Below are 16,691 nucleotides of genomic sequence, written 5' to 3'. Positions count from 1 at the left end.
TAGGCTGGGCGCGGTGGCTCACGCCTGTAATCCCAGCACTTTGGGAGGCCAAGGCAGGCGCATCATGAGGTCAGGATATTGAGACCATCCCTGGCTAACACAGTGAAACCCGTCTCTACTAAAAGCACAAAAAATTAGCCGGGCATGGTGGGGGGCGCCTGTAGTCCCAGCTACTCAGGAGGCTGAGGCAGGAGAATGGCGTGAACCTGGGAGGCGGAGCTTGCAGTGAGCTGAGATTGCGCCACTGCACTCCAGCCTGGGCGACAGAGCAAGACTCTGTCTCAAATAAATAAATAAATAAATAAATAAATAAATAAATAAATAATAATTAATTAAATAAAATAAAAGAGTAAGTATGGCTACCTACAGGGTTTGGAGGAGGATTAAACCACACAAAATAGGTGGGAACATTATGGAAACATTATGTCAAGTCTACGATGTGTCCCATGATTAAATGGCAACATAAATATATTCCAGAACAAATGTTCTAAATGAAGAATTTTAACACAGGCTTTGGGGATTTAAAACGCATCTTTCTTGGGATCTGTAGTCACAACTTCCTTCCATGTTCCTGAAATGAAACATGATCGGTTGCCTCTAAAAATGTTTCTATAGAAAAAGAGGTCTGAGGTTTCTACACTTCACACTGACACAACAGGCTCACCTGTATCACAAACTTTATGCAGCAAGCATTTATCTTCTTCATTCCAGGTATCCAAGTATTCATCCGGGCCACAGGGCAGACATACACTGTCAGAGGTAGTAGTGCATTTAGAAGACAGGTACTTTCCTTTAAAAAATGAAGGGGAAAAATACAACCATCAAAAAACTAAACCATAACAGCAACACAAAGCAAAACAGCAACAAAAATCGCACCCATCTATGGGACCAGTAATCATTGGTGCCCATGATCCCAGGACACCCCCCAAAGATGACATGACACAGGAGAAAAGGCCACAGTGCACAGTGACTGCAGCACCCTGGGCTCCTTGGGCCACTCAGCTGGCTGAAATAACCCCACCTGGGTCTGCTGAGCCTGTGGTCACAGCAGTCTCTTAATTCTTCTTAAGTAAAAAGCCAACCACCCTCTGCACCCAAAAAGTCTGCTAAGGAACAGAATGATGGGCCAGGCACGGTGGCTCACACCTGTAATCCCAGCACTTTGGGAGGCGGATCACCTGAGACCAGAAATTTGAGACTAGCCTGGCCAACATGGTGAAACCTCGTCTCTACTGAAAATACAAAAATCAGCTGGGCATGGTGGCAGGTGACTGTAGTCCCAGCTACTTGGGTGGCTGAGGCAGGAGAATTGCTGCTGCCTCAACCTCTGGGAGACGGAGGTTGCAGTGAGCTGAAATCATGCCACTGCACTCCAGCCTGGGCAACAGAGCAAGACACCGTCTCAAAAAGAAAAAGGGAAAAAAAAAAAAGGAATAGAATGATGATTTTAAACTGGGCCACAGAACTTGAAAGATTCCCCGGAGCCCACTCAGGGAATAAGGGGGGTAGGCAAGAGAAACCGCACCACCCATCCCCTCTTCCCTCTGCCTTCCATCTGGATAGGCAACTTCTCATTAGCTTCTTTTTGTTAACTTCTTCTACACTTACTACCGGCTCATGGTTAGCTTTGTTTGACCAAGTGTCACGCTGTGCCCCACCCACCTATCCAACACACACTTGACAATCACTGGATCTTGGTTCTGCACATCCAAGAAATAACTGTAGCTGAAATATCCAAAATATCTTGTTATAAGGCAACCCACCTTCCCCTCCCCAGCATGATGGGAGTGCAGGCCCCGTGGATTGTGGCTTTCACTGGGGCTACAGAGACACTCAACCACACTTCCGGTAGAGCGACTTGGGGTAGGTGGTAGCCAGTCCACCTTCTGCTCCTCAACAGGTATACGGAAAAAGGTACGACAAGGGTTTAGGCAATTTTTAGCAGCAACAATTCCAGTATGGTTATTCCAAAATAAAATTTCCGTGAAAACAATTTTAAGTAAGAGCTGCATTTCACATTTTGAGAGTTTGAATCATAAAGTGCTAAAATATTAGTTTTTAAAAACTTCTTGCCATCTCAAGAAACAGTGTTTTAGAAAATTGTGTTTTAGCCCAAATTAAGCAACAGCTTTTAAAGTTGTTTTTGTTTTTTTTTTTTAAAGGGATTTTAAAATCCCTTCAAATCTCTCTCTATTGAGAGAAAGATTTTTGTCTTCAGAGTGACAGACATTACCACCTGCCACTACCATAATGCGTCTATCCAATTTCTTGTTTCATCTGGCAGCAAGAAAAAATAACAACGAAAGCCTCACCCACTTTTGAGGGGCAATGCAGGGTGGCTCAGAAGCAGCCGTACCTGGTTCACATTTGTTACAGCACCGTCCCAGATGCTCATAATGCCTCTCACTGGTACATGGAGGAGCGATCTGCAGAGCCACCTGAAAAGAACACTGAGGTCAGGCAGAGAGTCCACACAGCTCTTTCTGGATAAAACTAGATAAAACAAAAAGTGAATCACCAAATTACTTTTTTTTTTTTGAGATGGAGTTTTGCTCTTGTTGCCCAGGCTGGAGTGCAATGGCTTGATCTCAGTTCACCACAACCTCTACCTCCTGGGTTCAAGCGATTCTCCTACTTTTGCCTCCTGAGTAGCTGAGAGTTGAGATCACAGGTTTTTTTTTGTTTGTTTGTTTTTTGTTTTTGTTTTGTTTTTTGTTTTAGACAGAGTCTTGCTCTATTGCCCAGGCTGGAGTGCAATGGCACAACCTCACCGCACTGCAACCTCTGCTTCCCAGGTTCAGGCAATTCTCCTGCCTCGGCCTCCCACGTAGCTGGGACTATAGCCATGCACCAGCTAATTTTCGTATTTTTAGTAGAGATGGGGTTTCACCATGTGGGCCCCTTGAACTCCTGACCTCAGGTGATCCACCCACCTCAGCCTCCCAAAATGCTGGGATTACACTTACCTTTTAACATGTTAAACACTCAGAGAATTTTAAAAAGCCGGGAAAGTAAGGTGTTGTAGGGGCTTTCTGGGCTCCACCCTCACTACCTGTTGCCTGAAGGACTGAGGGAGCTATTTAAGCTTCCTCAGCCTCTGGTTCCCTTCTGGTTCAAAAGGGTATGATTCTAAGACAAATACCAATTTCTGAATCTGCCCGTCTGAGTAACACAAAAGAAAACAAAGCAGCCCAGGCGCCTGTAATCACCCAGAGATTCTTATCAGTTTGCCACAGAAAAGCTCTTTTCCTGATCAGCAGCCTTGGTGTGAGCAAAAAACAAACACTCCTGTTGAGAAGCAGTCATGTCAGAAACCGAAGAGTCGGGCTTAGCTGAACAGACATCCACGTATGCATGCCACACTTGAAATTCATGCAAGTTCCCTGCTGCATCCTCGAATACAGGGTCACAGACCTTCCCCTCAAGGGTCTTAGAGTGGAATGAAACACGTACCAGATGGGCCCTACCTCAGCAGTGGTGGGAAGGAAGCAGAAGCGGCCAGGAAGGCTTCCTAAGGGAGGTGGTAAGTAATCAGTCTTCCAAGGTAAATAGAAATCAGCCAGACCAGGAAACAGAAACTGGCAGGTGGAGGTAGCGGGAGGAAGTAGGAAGACTTTGGACAATATGAACAGTTCGAACAGGGGCAAAGAGGCCTGAAACAGCTCTTGGGTGGCAATAGGAGACCTTCAGTCCAGCTGGAGCCCAGTGTCACAAAGGCAGTCAGGGCAGGGCTTCATCTGCACATTAAAGTGCTCGGATGGAGGGCACAGAGATAACATGGCTTGGAAGAAGCCATGTGTCCTCAGAACAGCTCCATTATAGAAGGCAGCTTTATGAAGAAAGCACCAAACCCAGGAAAGCCCAGTGGGTGTGAGGCACACAGGCATCACGGACCTTTCTGACCTCACCCTAGCCAGCGAAGGGCTTATGAGGAGCCTGAGGTCGATGAGAAGGTCCCAGTGTGTTATTGGGGTGATGTATGCCAGGAAGGCTGTACTTGGACTTGCTTCCTGGGCCCTGCTAACACTCCCAGTGGACACCGGATAACACAATCGGAGGCTCCCCATGTATTCACTGGGTGACAGAGTCTTGGGGAAGCTGCGCTGAGCCCAGCGGACTGAGGAAGAATTGCTTACAAGAAATCACCATACCTCTCCCTTCTGAGGTGTTTTTCGAGGTGTTTTTCTCTGTTTCAGATGCCACCCTTCTCTGTCTCCCTCTGTGTGTAATGTACGTGCAAAGAAAGAGGCAAAGTGGTAAAACTGATGCAGCCACGCAAACTGGGTCAAAAAGGAGGATTCATCTGAGCCTAAGGATTCGTGAGCATTGTTGCAATGCTGATGACAAGGGCAAACAGGATAAATACAAAGTTGGACTATATTTCAGATGACAAAGCGTATTAATTGCTTCTGATCCCTTAAGGGGGCAGCCACAGACTCAGTAAAATGAGCACATACTTTGTGTTATAGACACAGAAAGGTGCTTTTTAGGGGAATTTGGTAAATGGGATATCCCTGAAGTAGCTGCTTAGGGGCACTGTCGAGATGTCACAGGCTGTGTCCCGGGCTCCAAGCCCTGGTGCCTGTTGAGTATATCTGACCTGAACATGTAGACAATTCACTCCATGTTTAGGAGTATGGCTGTGATTCATTCAACCCACCTATCCTCCAACCCAGGAGCTTTGCACCTCTTCAAAGAAACAGGGAAGTCACTGCTTCCACAAATGACCAGCTGTCCTAACTTTTAATTGATTTTCAAAGATACAAAATCCATTTCTCTCTCCTAAGCTTCTACCTCACTATGACTTTTCACCTGAATGTGACTCTTTTCTTCCCCCTCCAAAAAATTGAAGTATAATTCACGGACCATAAAATTAAACCTTTTAAAGTATACCTACTGTTCAGTGGTTTTTAGCACTTTGGCAAGGTTGAACAACCATCACAGCTATCTAATTCCTGAACATTTTCATCACCCCAAAACTGACATGTCTACTTGACAGAGCTATAGGATTACAGATCTTTGAAGCAGCAGCAGAAATTTTGCTGCTGGGAAAATTGCTATGGTGAGGCAGAAAGTTATGCTTTTAATTTCATTTAGGGTTCAGCTTAAGCAGAAACCTACTTTGTTCTCTAGTTACATGACATACTTCGAAGTATACCTTCAAACCTTCAACATGGCAATATACATACACCTTAAAAGGCAGCATAACTACACATATTTAAGGGAATGTGGTTTGCAGGTAAATAAATCTGGAAAACTCTTTAGATTGTTGGTTCATGCCGAAGACAAAGCATGCCTTTATTGTCCCTTTTCCTCTTCCTTTCTGGCTCTCTGCTTCCAACATTCTTTCCCTCCACTTGTGGACCCTTTTCCTCCCCATACAGCCTGTAAAGCATGCCCTGTGCTGGTCTCACTCTAATCTCATGCTCCAGTTCCAGCAACAAACCGCCTGGTGAGCACTGTGCACTGCAGCCCCGTGCTTGTAACTCTTAGGAAATTCAGTGCTTCTTTCACTCCAGCCTGTCTTGCTCTGCCAGGCACCTGAGGACTGACCAACTTGTCCCTCGATGCTGCAGGCCAGACTCCTGACACCCAGACTCTATCTCGAGTCCCACATGCTTGCCCGTTAGACTGCCCTGGATCTGTTTCCTTATAGCAGTCTCCCTCTTCCTGGATGGCCTGTCAGGTTCATCCTCTGGGTGTCATTTGTGTGTGTGTATGAATGAACAGGTGTCCCTCCCCCTCCTAGTCTGACCTCTCATTTTGCCTACAGTATTCTGGTTCTGATGTCTACCATTTCACCACTAACTGCCCTGCCAGCCAGCAGCTGGCAAGAGCCTGAAGATGGCTCCAGATCCTCTTGGCGGTGGCCCCTCTGGGCTTCTGCCTTTCCCTTCCATCTGCCCAGAACTTCAGCCACACTCTATCCTCCAAGACCAAGCTCCCCAAGGTTGCAAAGTGGTAGCTATTATTATTGGTAGCAGCCCTAGTAAAGCAATCATTTGATAAAAACATGTTCCTGCTTAAGTGTTCTTAAGGAATCTCCTAGGGAATGGGGGAATTTGGGCATAAGGCCCCAGATCTTCAGTTAATAGAGTGATTTTGTCAGCCACTTACAGTTGCCTCTTTTTCCCCAAGATGCAGCAAGGAAAAGCCTTTGATGACTGAATTGAGATGTACAGGCTTTTATTTACTGAGATTTTTCTAGTTCACCTTTAAGACTGATAGAGTCAAAAACAACTTTGGAATTGCAGTTGTCTTCATGAAGCAAATAAAGCACAAACACTTCAAAATTTTTATTTATTGCATAGGGAATATAGTCCCATGATACAAAATTCAAAACGAACAACAGCTTATTTAGGAAACTCTGTCCCACTCTCTCCCAGTCACTCTTCTCCATAGATAACCCATGTTACCAGCCATTTTTTTGGGTGCATCCTTTTGGAGGTGAAAGGAGAATGAACTTGTGATCTAATCGAGGGCCTATTCTACATCACAGCAGCCTTGGAGGCTGGCTGGGATCAGGTTGCTCTTGTGTTTTGCAGAATATAATTTGACTTCTTAGAAGTCTTGTTTAGAAAAGCAGCTGTGTATTGATAGAGTATAGTTCTTAATCAATAAGCTACAAATATTCTCTTTGGTCCACAGAATCTATATCAACTAACCTATATTCTGACAGAACTCACCAGAATTAATAAGGAACATTAGAGTTTGTTTATAGCAAATATTCTCTGCACATACAAATTCCCCCTACAAATTCCTTGCTAAGTCTAAAAGAAGGAGTTAAAACAGCAAGATGATTTGACTTCTCTTGCTTCGCTCTCTTGTGTCTTTTTGTGTCTTCTACGCATTTGTTTCAGGACATACAGGCTGGTGTTTATCTTAACGGCTGATGGACTCTTCTAGAATAACCATGTCCACAGTCTGTGCAAGGCTTTGGGAGGGCGGAGGGAGATAATAAATTTGAAATTAAAAAATCCCTTTATAAAGCAATGTGGATTTATTTCCCAATGCAAATCCATGTTGAGTCTAATTCTGAAAAACCATAAGCTGAAGAAACATAACATTTCTGCCAGTGGAGCCACAGAGACGAGTGGATCTGTATTTAGAATCCTGCAGGGAAGGTTGACTTAAATATTTATTTTCCATGCTGTTAACCCAATTGTCGTGCAAGTCATTATGGATACTAAAATTACTTTCTTGCTCCACTGAAAATTCATGTTGACATCGAACAATACAGAAAGAGGCTTGGCCCCTCTTGTCAAATTGAGATGAAAAGAACGTAACCTAGAAGAACAAATGAGGGATTTTCCATAGATTTTGTTTTATAAAATATCATCCATGACTATATTTCAGAATTTGGCTATAATTTCAGTAAGGATGGTATCAAATTTCTGAATGTTACAGTAGAGTCGAAAGATGTGGTTTTTCTTAAGAGAGAAACGATTAAATGTGAAAATAACACTTCACTTAACAGCCATGCTGTCCCGGAAAAAAATATCCTTAAAGAAAATCACTATTGAAACTGATCCTACCCAGAATAGAATACAATTACTAGTGACCTGTGTGCCCAAAACACTAAAAGAGCTTCTTTAAATAAGACAGTCTTACCCTAAGGAATTATTTCTCTTTGAAGCACTTTGTTTTAGAAGTAAATAAACAACAAACATACAAAAGGTAATATTAATACATCAGAGTAACCTACAAACATATGCTGTTGGTTCTTGTCCATCTCTTTGAATGTCTTTTTTCTCAGCCAGCTGGGCTAACGGGCTAGCGAGAAGGTCTCAGTTTTTCTCCCGGTCACAAGTGTTTCCATTAATGAGTCAAAATATAGACCCTTTGAATTCAGATGTTCTGGGCAGTCCCTCCTGGTCTGCCCCTTCTTTAGCTGCTTTCTCCAGCTAACTTTATCTCTATTTTATCCAGCTCTCTATTCTGGATCATGGCACAGTCCTGTGCCTGTGAATGTAAGGAAAACGTCCCACCATGGTGATTCTCAGCAAAACATTCATAACCAGGAGTGGAAATGATGCAGGAATCACCTGAGGCCCAGAGACCAGATGGGGCAGATTCCTATTCAGAGAGTTAAATGACAAAGAAAAGAAAGTCTGATATGACAGAATATAGGATTTTTTTTTTTTTTTTTTTTTTTTTTGAGACAGAGTCTTGCTCTGTCACCCAGGCTGGAGAGCAGTGGCATGATCATAGCTCACTGGAGCCTTGACCTCCCAGGCTCAAGAGATTCTCCCACCTCAGCCTCCCAAGTAGCTGGGACCACAGGTGCCCACCACCATGCCGGGCTAATTTTTGTATTTTTTGGTAGACATGGGGTTTCACCATGTTGCCTGGGCTGGTCTTGAATCCCTTAGCTCAACAGATTTGCCCACTTCAACCTCCCAAAGTGCTGGGATTACAGGCGTGAGACAGCACACCCAATCTGAATATGGGAATTTTTGCAAAGCAGAGGTAAGGGCCGGGAGAACTCAGGTTGGAGGAGGAGACAAGGTACCTCGAGCACTGGTGACAAGAGTAAGAAGTAGCCTGGCCAGGCAGCCCCCAAGAGCTGAGTGGGCTTCAGGGCAGGAGTTTTCTACCCAAGGCAGCCCTCGAAACTGGGCTTCCAGTTTGACCCGGAGAGAAGAATGCCTGATATTTCTTTAATAAAACTGACTACGTTTCTAAAATCTCAGGACCAAAAAAAAAAAAAAAAAAAAGCCATTCTCAGCCTGAGTCTCCTCACCTGTACAATAGCGCTATTAACTGTGTCCATCCTGCAACACTGAGAGGCAGATGCGAGAATTTCTAAACATGATGTGGCACTGGCAAGTGGCCATACTGCACAAACACAAAGCTTCTGCCTCCTCAATTCAAAGCTGAAAACCTTTATAGTAGGCTGCTGGGAGAAGGGAGATGTAATCGTATCACACCCTAGTGCAGTGGTCTGCATCCAGTACAGGAGGGGTATTCATGGGCACAGCTGAATAGAATTAGTAAAAGTATACATAACTTCCATCCAGTCATTCCCTGAGGGGAGAGAAGGAAAAGGGTGTCACTAGAAAGGGGGGAAATGATGGAAAAGATAAACTGGGTACCCAGAGACAAATTCTCAAGGCCTGACAATCTTCCCCCAGAAACCATCCTTGTGCACTTTTAACCTAATTATGACAAACCAAAGCTGCACAGCAGAGTATTTTAGCAGGACAACTAGGAAAAAATGCATGCTTTAAAAAAGCATGTTTGATTTCACAAAAAGAAGTCCTTTATCATGGGATTGGAAACTTGAGGCATCAATGCGAAATTGGCGATGAGTGGCCCGAGTCATTTCAGTGCCTTTCTGTCTGGGGGTTCAGTCAGTTTTGCGAGCCACACTTGGGTGAAGGCAGACACAGCTTACTCAGTCCGTCTGCTGATAAAGCTGCTGCCAGATTATATCTGTGATTTCTGTTAACTAGGACATAAATGAATTATGATCGAATGCCCTTCAAGACATTCTCATTTTAAATAAGCTCGGCAGATAGAATTTCAATCTTACAGATTCACAGAGAAAATACCAGGCATGTTTCTTTTGTATAAACCAGAACTTCACATTTCAAGCTTCAGAACAACATTGCATAGGCACCTACCAAGATGGTATGTTATAAAGAGACCATGAGGATAAAGGGGCAGTGTTTTAGGATCCCCTGTTCACCTTGCTGGATCACCTGGCACACCCCATGGGTGTGTTCACCCTACCTGGGAAACCTGTCAATCATGGAACACATGAAAAACTTGGAGGTCCTAAGTTACATCAGTCAGGTACATGGCCTAAGTCATAACAGAGGTAGATACAGAGAATCACAGGGTTTAACAGAAAATGCCCTGAGTGTTTAAAATATAATTCATTTCTAAGAAATATATTTTACACATAGCTCTTGAAATAAAAATTCTGCTGCCAAAAGTTAGGCTCATATATTTTATGATTTGTACAATATGAAAATACGTGTCTAGTTCATTGGAGAAGATCATGAAGAAATTATGACTGTCACAAACAATATTATAATTGATTTAAAAAAGAAAAGTTTGGCACAGTGGCTCATGGCTGTAATCCCAGCATTTTGGGAGGCAGAAGTGGGAGGACTGCTTGAGCTCAGGAGTTTGAGACCCTGTCTCTATAAAACTTTAAAAATTATCCAGGTGTGGTGGCATGTGCCTGTGGTCCCAGCTATTCAGGAGGCTGAGGCAGGAGGATTGCTTGAGCCTAGGAGGTTGAGGCTGCAGTGAGCAGTGATTGCAACACTGCACTCCAGCCTGGGTGACAGAGCGAGACCCTGTTTCAAAAAACCCAAAACGACTGATAAAGGATTTGGGACTTTTTTCTGAGACAGATTCTCATTCTATCACCTAGGTTAGAGTGCAGTGGTGGGATCACTGCTCACTGTAGCCTTGACCTGCTGGGTTCAAGCAATCTTCCCATACTCAAGTGATCCTCCTGGGCTCATGCCATCTTCCCATACCAGCCCCCTGAGTAGCTGGGACTACAGGGCCTAGGGATTTGGGACATTCTAAAATGCATTTTATGAATGTGTATCTAGTGATAAAAAGTATTCAAAACTCCAACTTAAAGGGACTAATCACAGCTGGTCAGCTCCTACTGGTCTCACTGAAAATTACAAATACGAATCAGTCCTCTCCCCACACACACACTGTTCCCCACAAAAGGGGCTGAGTTCATTTAATCACCGGGTAAGAGCGAGGCCAGTCATTCCTTTGCCTGAGTCATTCACCTTTATCTCAAAAAACTATTATTCTCCCAAAGATATAGTTTGATGTAGTCAGAGTTTAACAGGGGGAAGTATCATTCTCTTTACGAAGCTCTGCTGTCATCACGTCGTCAAAGGCATCTTCGCTGAGCTCTCTCCCATACCTGCATGAGGTCCTGGCTTGCTGCAGGACTGAAGGCAGGACCCGTCTCTGCCCTCTCACTGCTTTTAGTAAAGGGACACAGCCACATATGGAGAGGAATGAAAACTGATCAGTCAGAGCCCCACACAGCAGTGCCAGAACTGAAGCACTGGAAAGATCCTCCCTGACTGTGGACGAGGAAGGAGAAACGCAACCCTGGACTCCGACTGGTGTCCACGTCTTCCTTGGCTTTGGATGGGCAGGGAAACAGGCGGAGATAGGGAAGGACTTCCAAGAGGAAGTGTACAAGCTGGGGAGGGCGAGGTTATGGGGCAGAGACAGAAGGATTTGAGAGGAGGGAGAGGACAGAGCAAATGGGAGACTCGGGCAGATGCAGGCGGAGAGCCTGGGGACTGGGCAGGTATGTTCTGATAGTAGAAGGAAAAGGTGGGGGCTGCTTCAGGGCTTCCAGGAAAGGGCAGCTAGTCAGTGAGTTGCAGAAGGAAGGGAGGGTCTTTTTTTAGCAGCACCATGAAACATATTGTAAAGACTGTTGGGATGAGAAAGCGCAAGAAGGTGCAAACTCGTTTTAGACAAGAACAGAGCCTGGGCTAGGATCTCATGGAGGAAACAGAGATGGAGACGAAAAGCGCAGGCAGGAGCAGACAGCAAAGTGGCAACTCTGGATGGCAAAATCTGCAGGAGGCCAGGAATGCAGCTCATTTCAGGAGGCAAGAAAGGGCTGTCTCCCACTGCCAAACACTGAATTTGGCTCTTTTTATGCCTGTCCTCTGAATGCTTTTTAAAAAACTTTGAGGCAATTTAACCTTTTTTATTGTGGAAAATAGATATAAAATTTGCCATTTTAATCATTTTAAAGTATGATTCAGTGGCATTAAGTAGCAACAATTGCCACTATCTATTTCCAGAACATTCTCATCACCCCAAATAGAATCTTTGTAACCGTTAACTAGTAACTCTCCATTCCCCCTCCCTCAAGTCCCTGGAAATCACCTTTCTACTGTCTGTCTCTGAGTCTGACCACTCTCTTTATCTCATATAAGTGGAACCACACAGTATTTTTCTCTTTGTGTCTGGCTAATTTCGCTTAGCATAATGTCTCCAAGGTTCCCCCATATTGTATTATGTACCAGGACGCCATTCCTTTATACGGCTGGATAATATTCCCCCACATGCATAGACCGCATCTCACTTATCCAATTCATCCACTGATGGATGCTTACGTTGTTTCTGCCTTTTGGCTACAGTGAATAATCCTGCAGTGAACACTGGCACCCAAGTATCTGAGTCCCTGTTTTCCGTTCTTTTTGGTCTATACCTGGGAATCCTATGGTAATTCTATGTTTAGCTTTTCGAGGCACCCACCCCTCAACTGTTTCCTGCAGGGGCGGCAGCATTATACATTCCCACCAGCACTGCACGAGGGTTCCAGCTTCTCCACTTCTTCAACAACATATGTTATTTTCTGGTTTTGTTTGGTTTTTGGTTTTTAAGATAATAGCCATCCTGATGTGTGTGAAGCAGTATCTCTTTGTGGGTCTAGTTTGCATTTTCCTATTGACTAATGATGTGGAGCATCTTTTCTTGTGCTTATTGGCCACCTGTGTATCTTCCCTGGAGAAATGTCTATTCAAGTCCTTTGCCTGTTTTTATAGGGTAATTTAATTTTGCCTAGTTCTGTTCACAGGATTTGATTTAGCTGCTGACAACACTGACTGAGTTCACAACCTAAAAGTCGACCAATTAGATATACATTCATTTATTCCTCAATTAAGTGAACACATACTATGCTCCAGGGACAATTTCAGATCCTCTGGATACAGGGGATAGATACTCAACCGAGAGAGTCCTGGCTTACAGTCCAGGGGAGAACAACAACTATAAGTAAACAGATAAGGAAATCTGGTTGCAACAATTGTCATGAAAAAAAGGAAACGATCTATGTAAGGTGATGGTATGATTATAGGAAGCCTCTTTGAGAATATGACATTTGAGTGAAGTCCTGCTTAAAGCCAGGGGACAAGCCAAATTTACAGCACATGCCAGGAGAAGGATTACACGTGGACATGTTTGCCAAGGCCCTTCCTTGGAGGGAGTGTGCATGGCTTGATGGAGAAACAGCAAGATAGCCCATGTGACTAAGCACAGTGCAAGGTGGGTAGGGTATAAGGTCACATAACTGATTACTAATTTATACACATTGTGAGTTTATATATAGCCATACTGTCAGGATTGTGTGGTATTGATCATATTGGACATTGCCATTACTCCATAAAGGTTTAAATACTAGGCACTTCATGCTATTTTCATTAGCAGTCAGGAATTACCACCTTTGCCACTAGATTTTAAAAACATATTATTAACTGTGATAAAATACACATAACATAAAAATTTGCCATCTTAACCATTTTGTCACGGGTTCTTTTTTTGGAATATATAGTATGCGCAGAAAAAAAAAATCTAACTTAGGTCAGGTTTGATTAAAAAACAAAAAAGCCTTAAAAATATAGGGTAACTGTGATTAGAAGTCCTGACATAGTCACCATTCTGATTTAGCAAGCTTTGCACAATTGACTTTATATACCATCTTGAAAGTTGCTTGTTATTAGACCCATCAGCATTTCCCCCCCGCCTCCCGACCACCTTGATTCCAGATATGCTTCTTAAAGGAAACAAAGCGCACAGCACTGACTCAGGCGCCCGTCAAAGTCTGTTGATTTTTACTCAGCCCTCTGCCTTACTCCCCTCACAATGCATTTATTATCTCTGCTCCTTGAAAAGAAAACATACGGCCCAAGGGAAAAATGAAGAAACAAGCTTGCATTTCAAAACTTTAATTGCAAGTTTCTTTGTCTTCCAGAGAGATAAGAGTGAAGCGTCTACAGCCCTGGGCTACCTGGAATCCGAGGGCAAGGCCGGTTGTTTCCTCAGTACAGTAATTAGGATGGCTTTGACTTGTCCTTCTGTTCCCATGCACCCCTATTTCCACAGGCTCTAGTGAATGCCCCTTTATTCTCCCAGTGTGAAAGCCTTTTTAAATTGTCATTCTTGGTTTTTGTTTTTTTTTTAAACTTTGTATTCATTTCTGATAAGAACTGCTTTCTCTTCTGTAGTAGAAGCCAACAAGCCCTGTGGTCACTTCTGAGAGTGCAGCCGGCTGAAGACCATGTCCCTCTAGGCTCTGCCTCCATGCTGGGGGTGCACGAACTGCTCAGGCCAGGAGTCCCCAAAGTAACTGAAGGAGGAAGTATTCCCCTTACCTGCCGCCCTCCCTTCCTTCACTGCCCAGCCTTCAGGGTGAAATCCCGTGCTTCTCCAATGTGCACAGAATAACCTGAAAATTGTATTAAAATGCAGGTTCTGATTCACTGGATCTGGAACAGAGCCTGAGACTGTATTCCTAACAAGCTCTCAGGCAATGTCAGTGCTGGTCTCTGAGGAGCAAGGCTAGAGATTTTATTGAAAACCAAAAGCCAGGACTTTCTCCTATTCCCAAACACTGCACAGTCATATCTGACTATACAATAGACATTGAGAACCACCTCTTCCATCCCTGGATACCTTTTATCTATTTATCTATTGATGAATGGGGGCAGAGGAAGAACTGGCCCGAGTGAAATATCTACTAGGTGCCAGGCACTGTGCTTGGAAACCCGACTTCCCTTCTCTTCCTGCATCCTCCCAAGAGAGATTAATCAACTTGCTGAGATGGCTGGTGATAAGGAGATTGGAACAGTGCTAGGCATGTAGCAAATATTTAAATACTTGATAAATTAATGAATAAATTTTCCCAAAAGACCAGTGTAACCTCAAAACTTCCCTTTACAGAAGACTGTAACAATTTCCTTCTAGCACTGAATCAAATTCACACTGTCAAGAATGCACTTGGGAAGACTCCACTAATTTGGGACAAAATCCGAGATACCCTGGGGGAAGGGGGTCGCAAAATCAAGATTAGCAATCTTTCTGGGCTGGAACTCTCTTTTCTAATACGGACTGAACACGGGGCTGCCTAACAGGAGACACAGCTGCTTCAGCCTCTTTGTGCCCGTCACTTATGCCAGGAAATGGAGAGCCTCCCACGAGGCCTCTTCTGTGTGTCCTCACCCCTTGGGTGCAGAGGAGCGGGTGCCCACCATCTTGAGTCCCCTTACCTATAAGGACTGCCCCACACAGGTACGATGATTGGTTATGCCTTCTGATGCTTTGGTCATTTGCAATTTTACATGGAAATCGGACCCCAGACCAGGCGAGGTGGCTCACGCCTGTAATCCCAGCACTTTGGGAGGCCAAGGCAGGTGGATCACCTGAGGTTAGGAGTTCGAGACCTGACTGGCCAATATGGTAAAACCCTGTCTCTACTAAAAATACACAAAAAAATTTAGCCAAATGTGGTGGTAGGCGCCCTAATCTCAGCTACTTCGGAGGCTGAGGCAGGAGAATTGCTTGAACCCAAGAAGCGAGGCTGCAGTGAGCTGAGATCGCGCCACTGTGCTCTAGCCTGGGTGACAAAAAAAAAAAAAAAAAAAAGAAAAAGAAAAAAAAAATCCGACTCCAGTGGTCTGGTCACAGGGACCCCCAACTGGACACAACTGGAGCATAGAAACTGCAGCCTATTAGAAAGGGGTAATTTTTCACTTTTAAACCTTGTGACCCACAGAAATTAATAGGTTAAGGCTTAAGAAAGAGGTTCCAGCTGTGTTTTCACTGAATTTAACTGCCCCTTCGATCTCACAGTCCATCGTCATAGGTTTTGGGGTCTGCTGCTAGATTTCTGGCCATCGTGCATTAGTAACACCATGTTGTCATTCTCCCCCTAAACCCCACTGGTGTCTCCTGATCTCACTCCAAGTAAAAGCTTGAGATTGACCGTGACCCAGAGGCCATGTGTGTTCTGACACTTTTTCTTATTTGAGCTTTTCTCTTACTACTTAGAAAGTGGCTTTTAAGGGATTAAAAAATGTTAGTAATAGAAAATGATTTTGATTTGTTCCACAGTAGAGATATGTCAAAAGAGGAGCCCAGGTTATTCTCACCAAGGGAAGAGTCCCCAGATTAGCTATAATTATAGTAAGACAAAGACATAAAGGACCTTTAAAAACATCTACCTACTTCCAAAAGCTTATGAGGGTAAAGGTTTAACCTACCACTGTCTGCTGCCCTGGGGCTCCGAGGCCAGCCTTCTCCCTCCTCCCACCCTACACGGAGCCTGGCAGGTGGCAAGAGTGGGATGAACACGCATGGGGAGATGTGAGCCTCTGAGCCAGTGCACCCAGGGCTACAGCACAGTGGTACAGTATAGTCTACCTTTGGGGTGTGGGGCATAGACGAGCCAGTGCTGCCTTGGCTTCAGGAAGTGGTGGTGATTCAAGACATACACTTCTTTTCCTCCTGAGTCAGGAATCAACTGGCACATGGACACTGTGCCAAGGGTGCCCGGAGTGCCTGTCTTTTATCTGGATTAGCCTTAAAGACACAGCATTGCCATTTCTGCTTAAGAATAGTTCTAGAGGCCAGGCGCGGTGGCTCACGCCTGTAATCCCAGCACTGTGGGAGACCGAGGTGGGTGGATCACCTGAGGTCAGGGGTTCGTGACTAGCCTGGCCAACATGTCAAAAACTCGTCTCTACTAAAAATACAAAAATTAGCCTGGCGTGGTGATGGGCACCTGTAATCCCAGCTACTCAGGAGGCTGAGGCAGGGAGAATTGCTTGAACGTGGGAGGTGGAGGTTGCAATGAGCCAAGATGGCACTACTGCATTCCAGCCTGGGCAACAGAGCAAGAC

At 44.4% G+C, this 16,691-nt stretch overlaps 1 protein-coding gene across 1 annotated transcript in view; it reads right to left on the bottom strand.

Annotated features, from left to right (window-relative positions):
• TNFRSF11A (TNF receptor superfamily member 11a) overlaps nucleotides 1–16,691 on the bottom strand; it is a 62,158-nt gene that overhangs the window by 36,918 nt on the left and 8,549 nt on the right. The window contains exons 2-3 of the mRNA XM_030926216.1: nucleotides 2,357–2,438; nucleotides 665–790 (exon numbers count right to left, since the gene is read on the bottom strand). Of these exons, the coding sequence (XP_030782076.1) occupies nucleotides 665–790; nucleotides 2,357–2,438 (208 nt within the window). The remainder of the gene's footprint in view (nucleotides 1–664; nucleotides 791–2,356; nucleotides 2,439–16,691) is intronic.

This window comes from Rhinopithecus roxellana, chromosome 21 (genome assembly GCF_007565055.1).
Source record: "Rhinopithecus roxellana isolate Shanxi Qingling chromosome 21, ASM756505v1, whole genome shotgun sequence".
NCBI lineage: Eukaryota > Metazoa > Chordata > Mammalia > Primates > Cercopithecidae > Rhinopithecus > Rhinopithecus roxellana.
The sequence above is the reverse complement of the archived record's forward strand: the minus strand, read 5'-3'. Positions and strand labels throughout refer to the sequence as shown.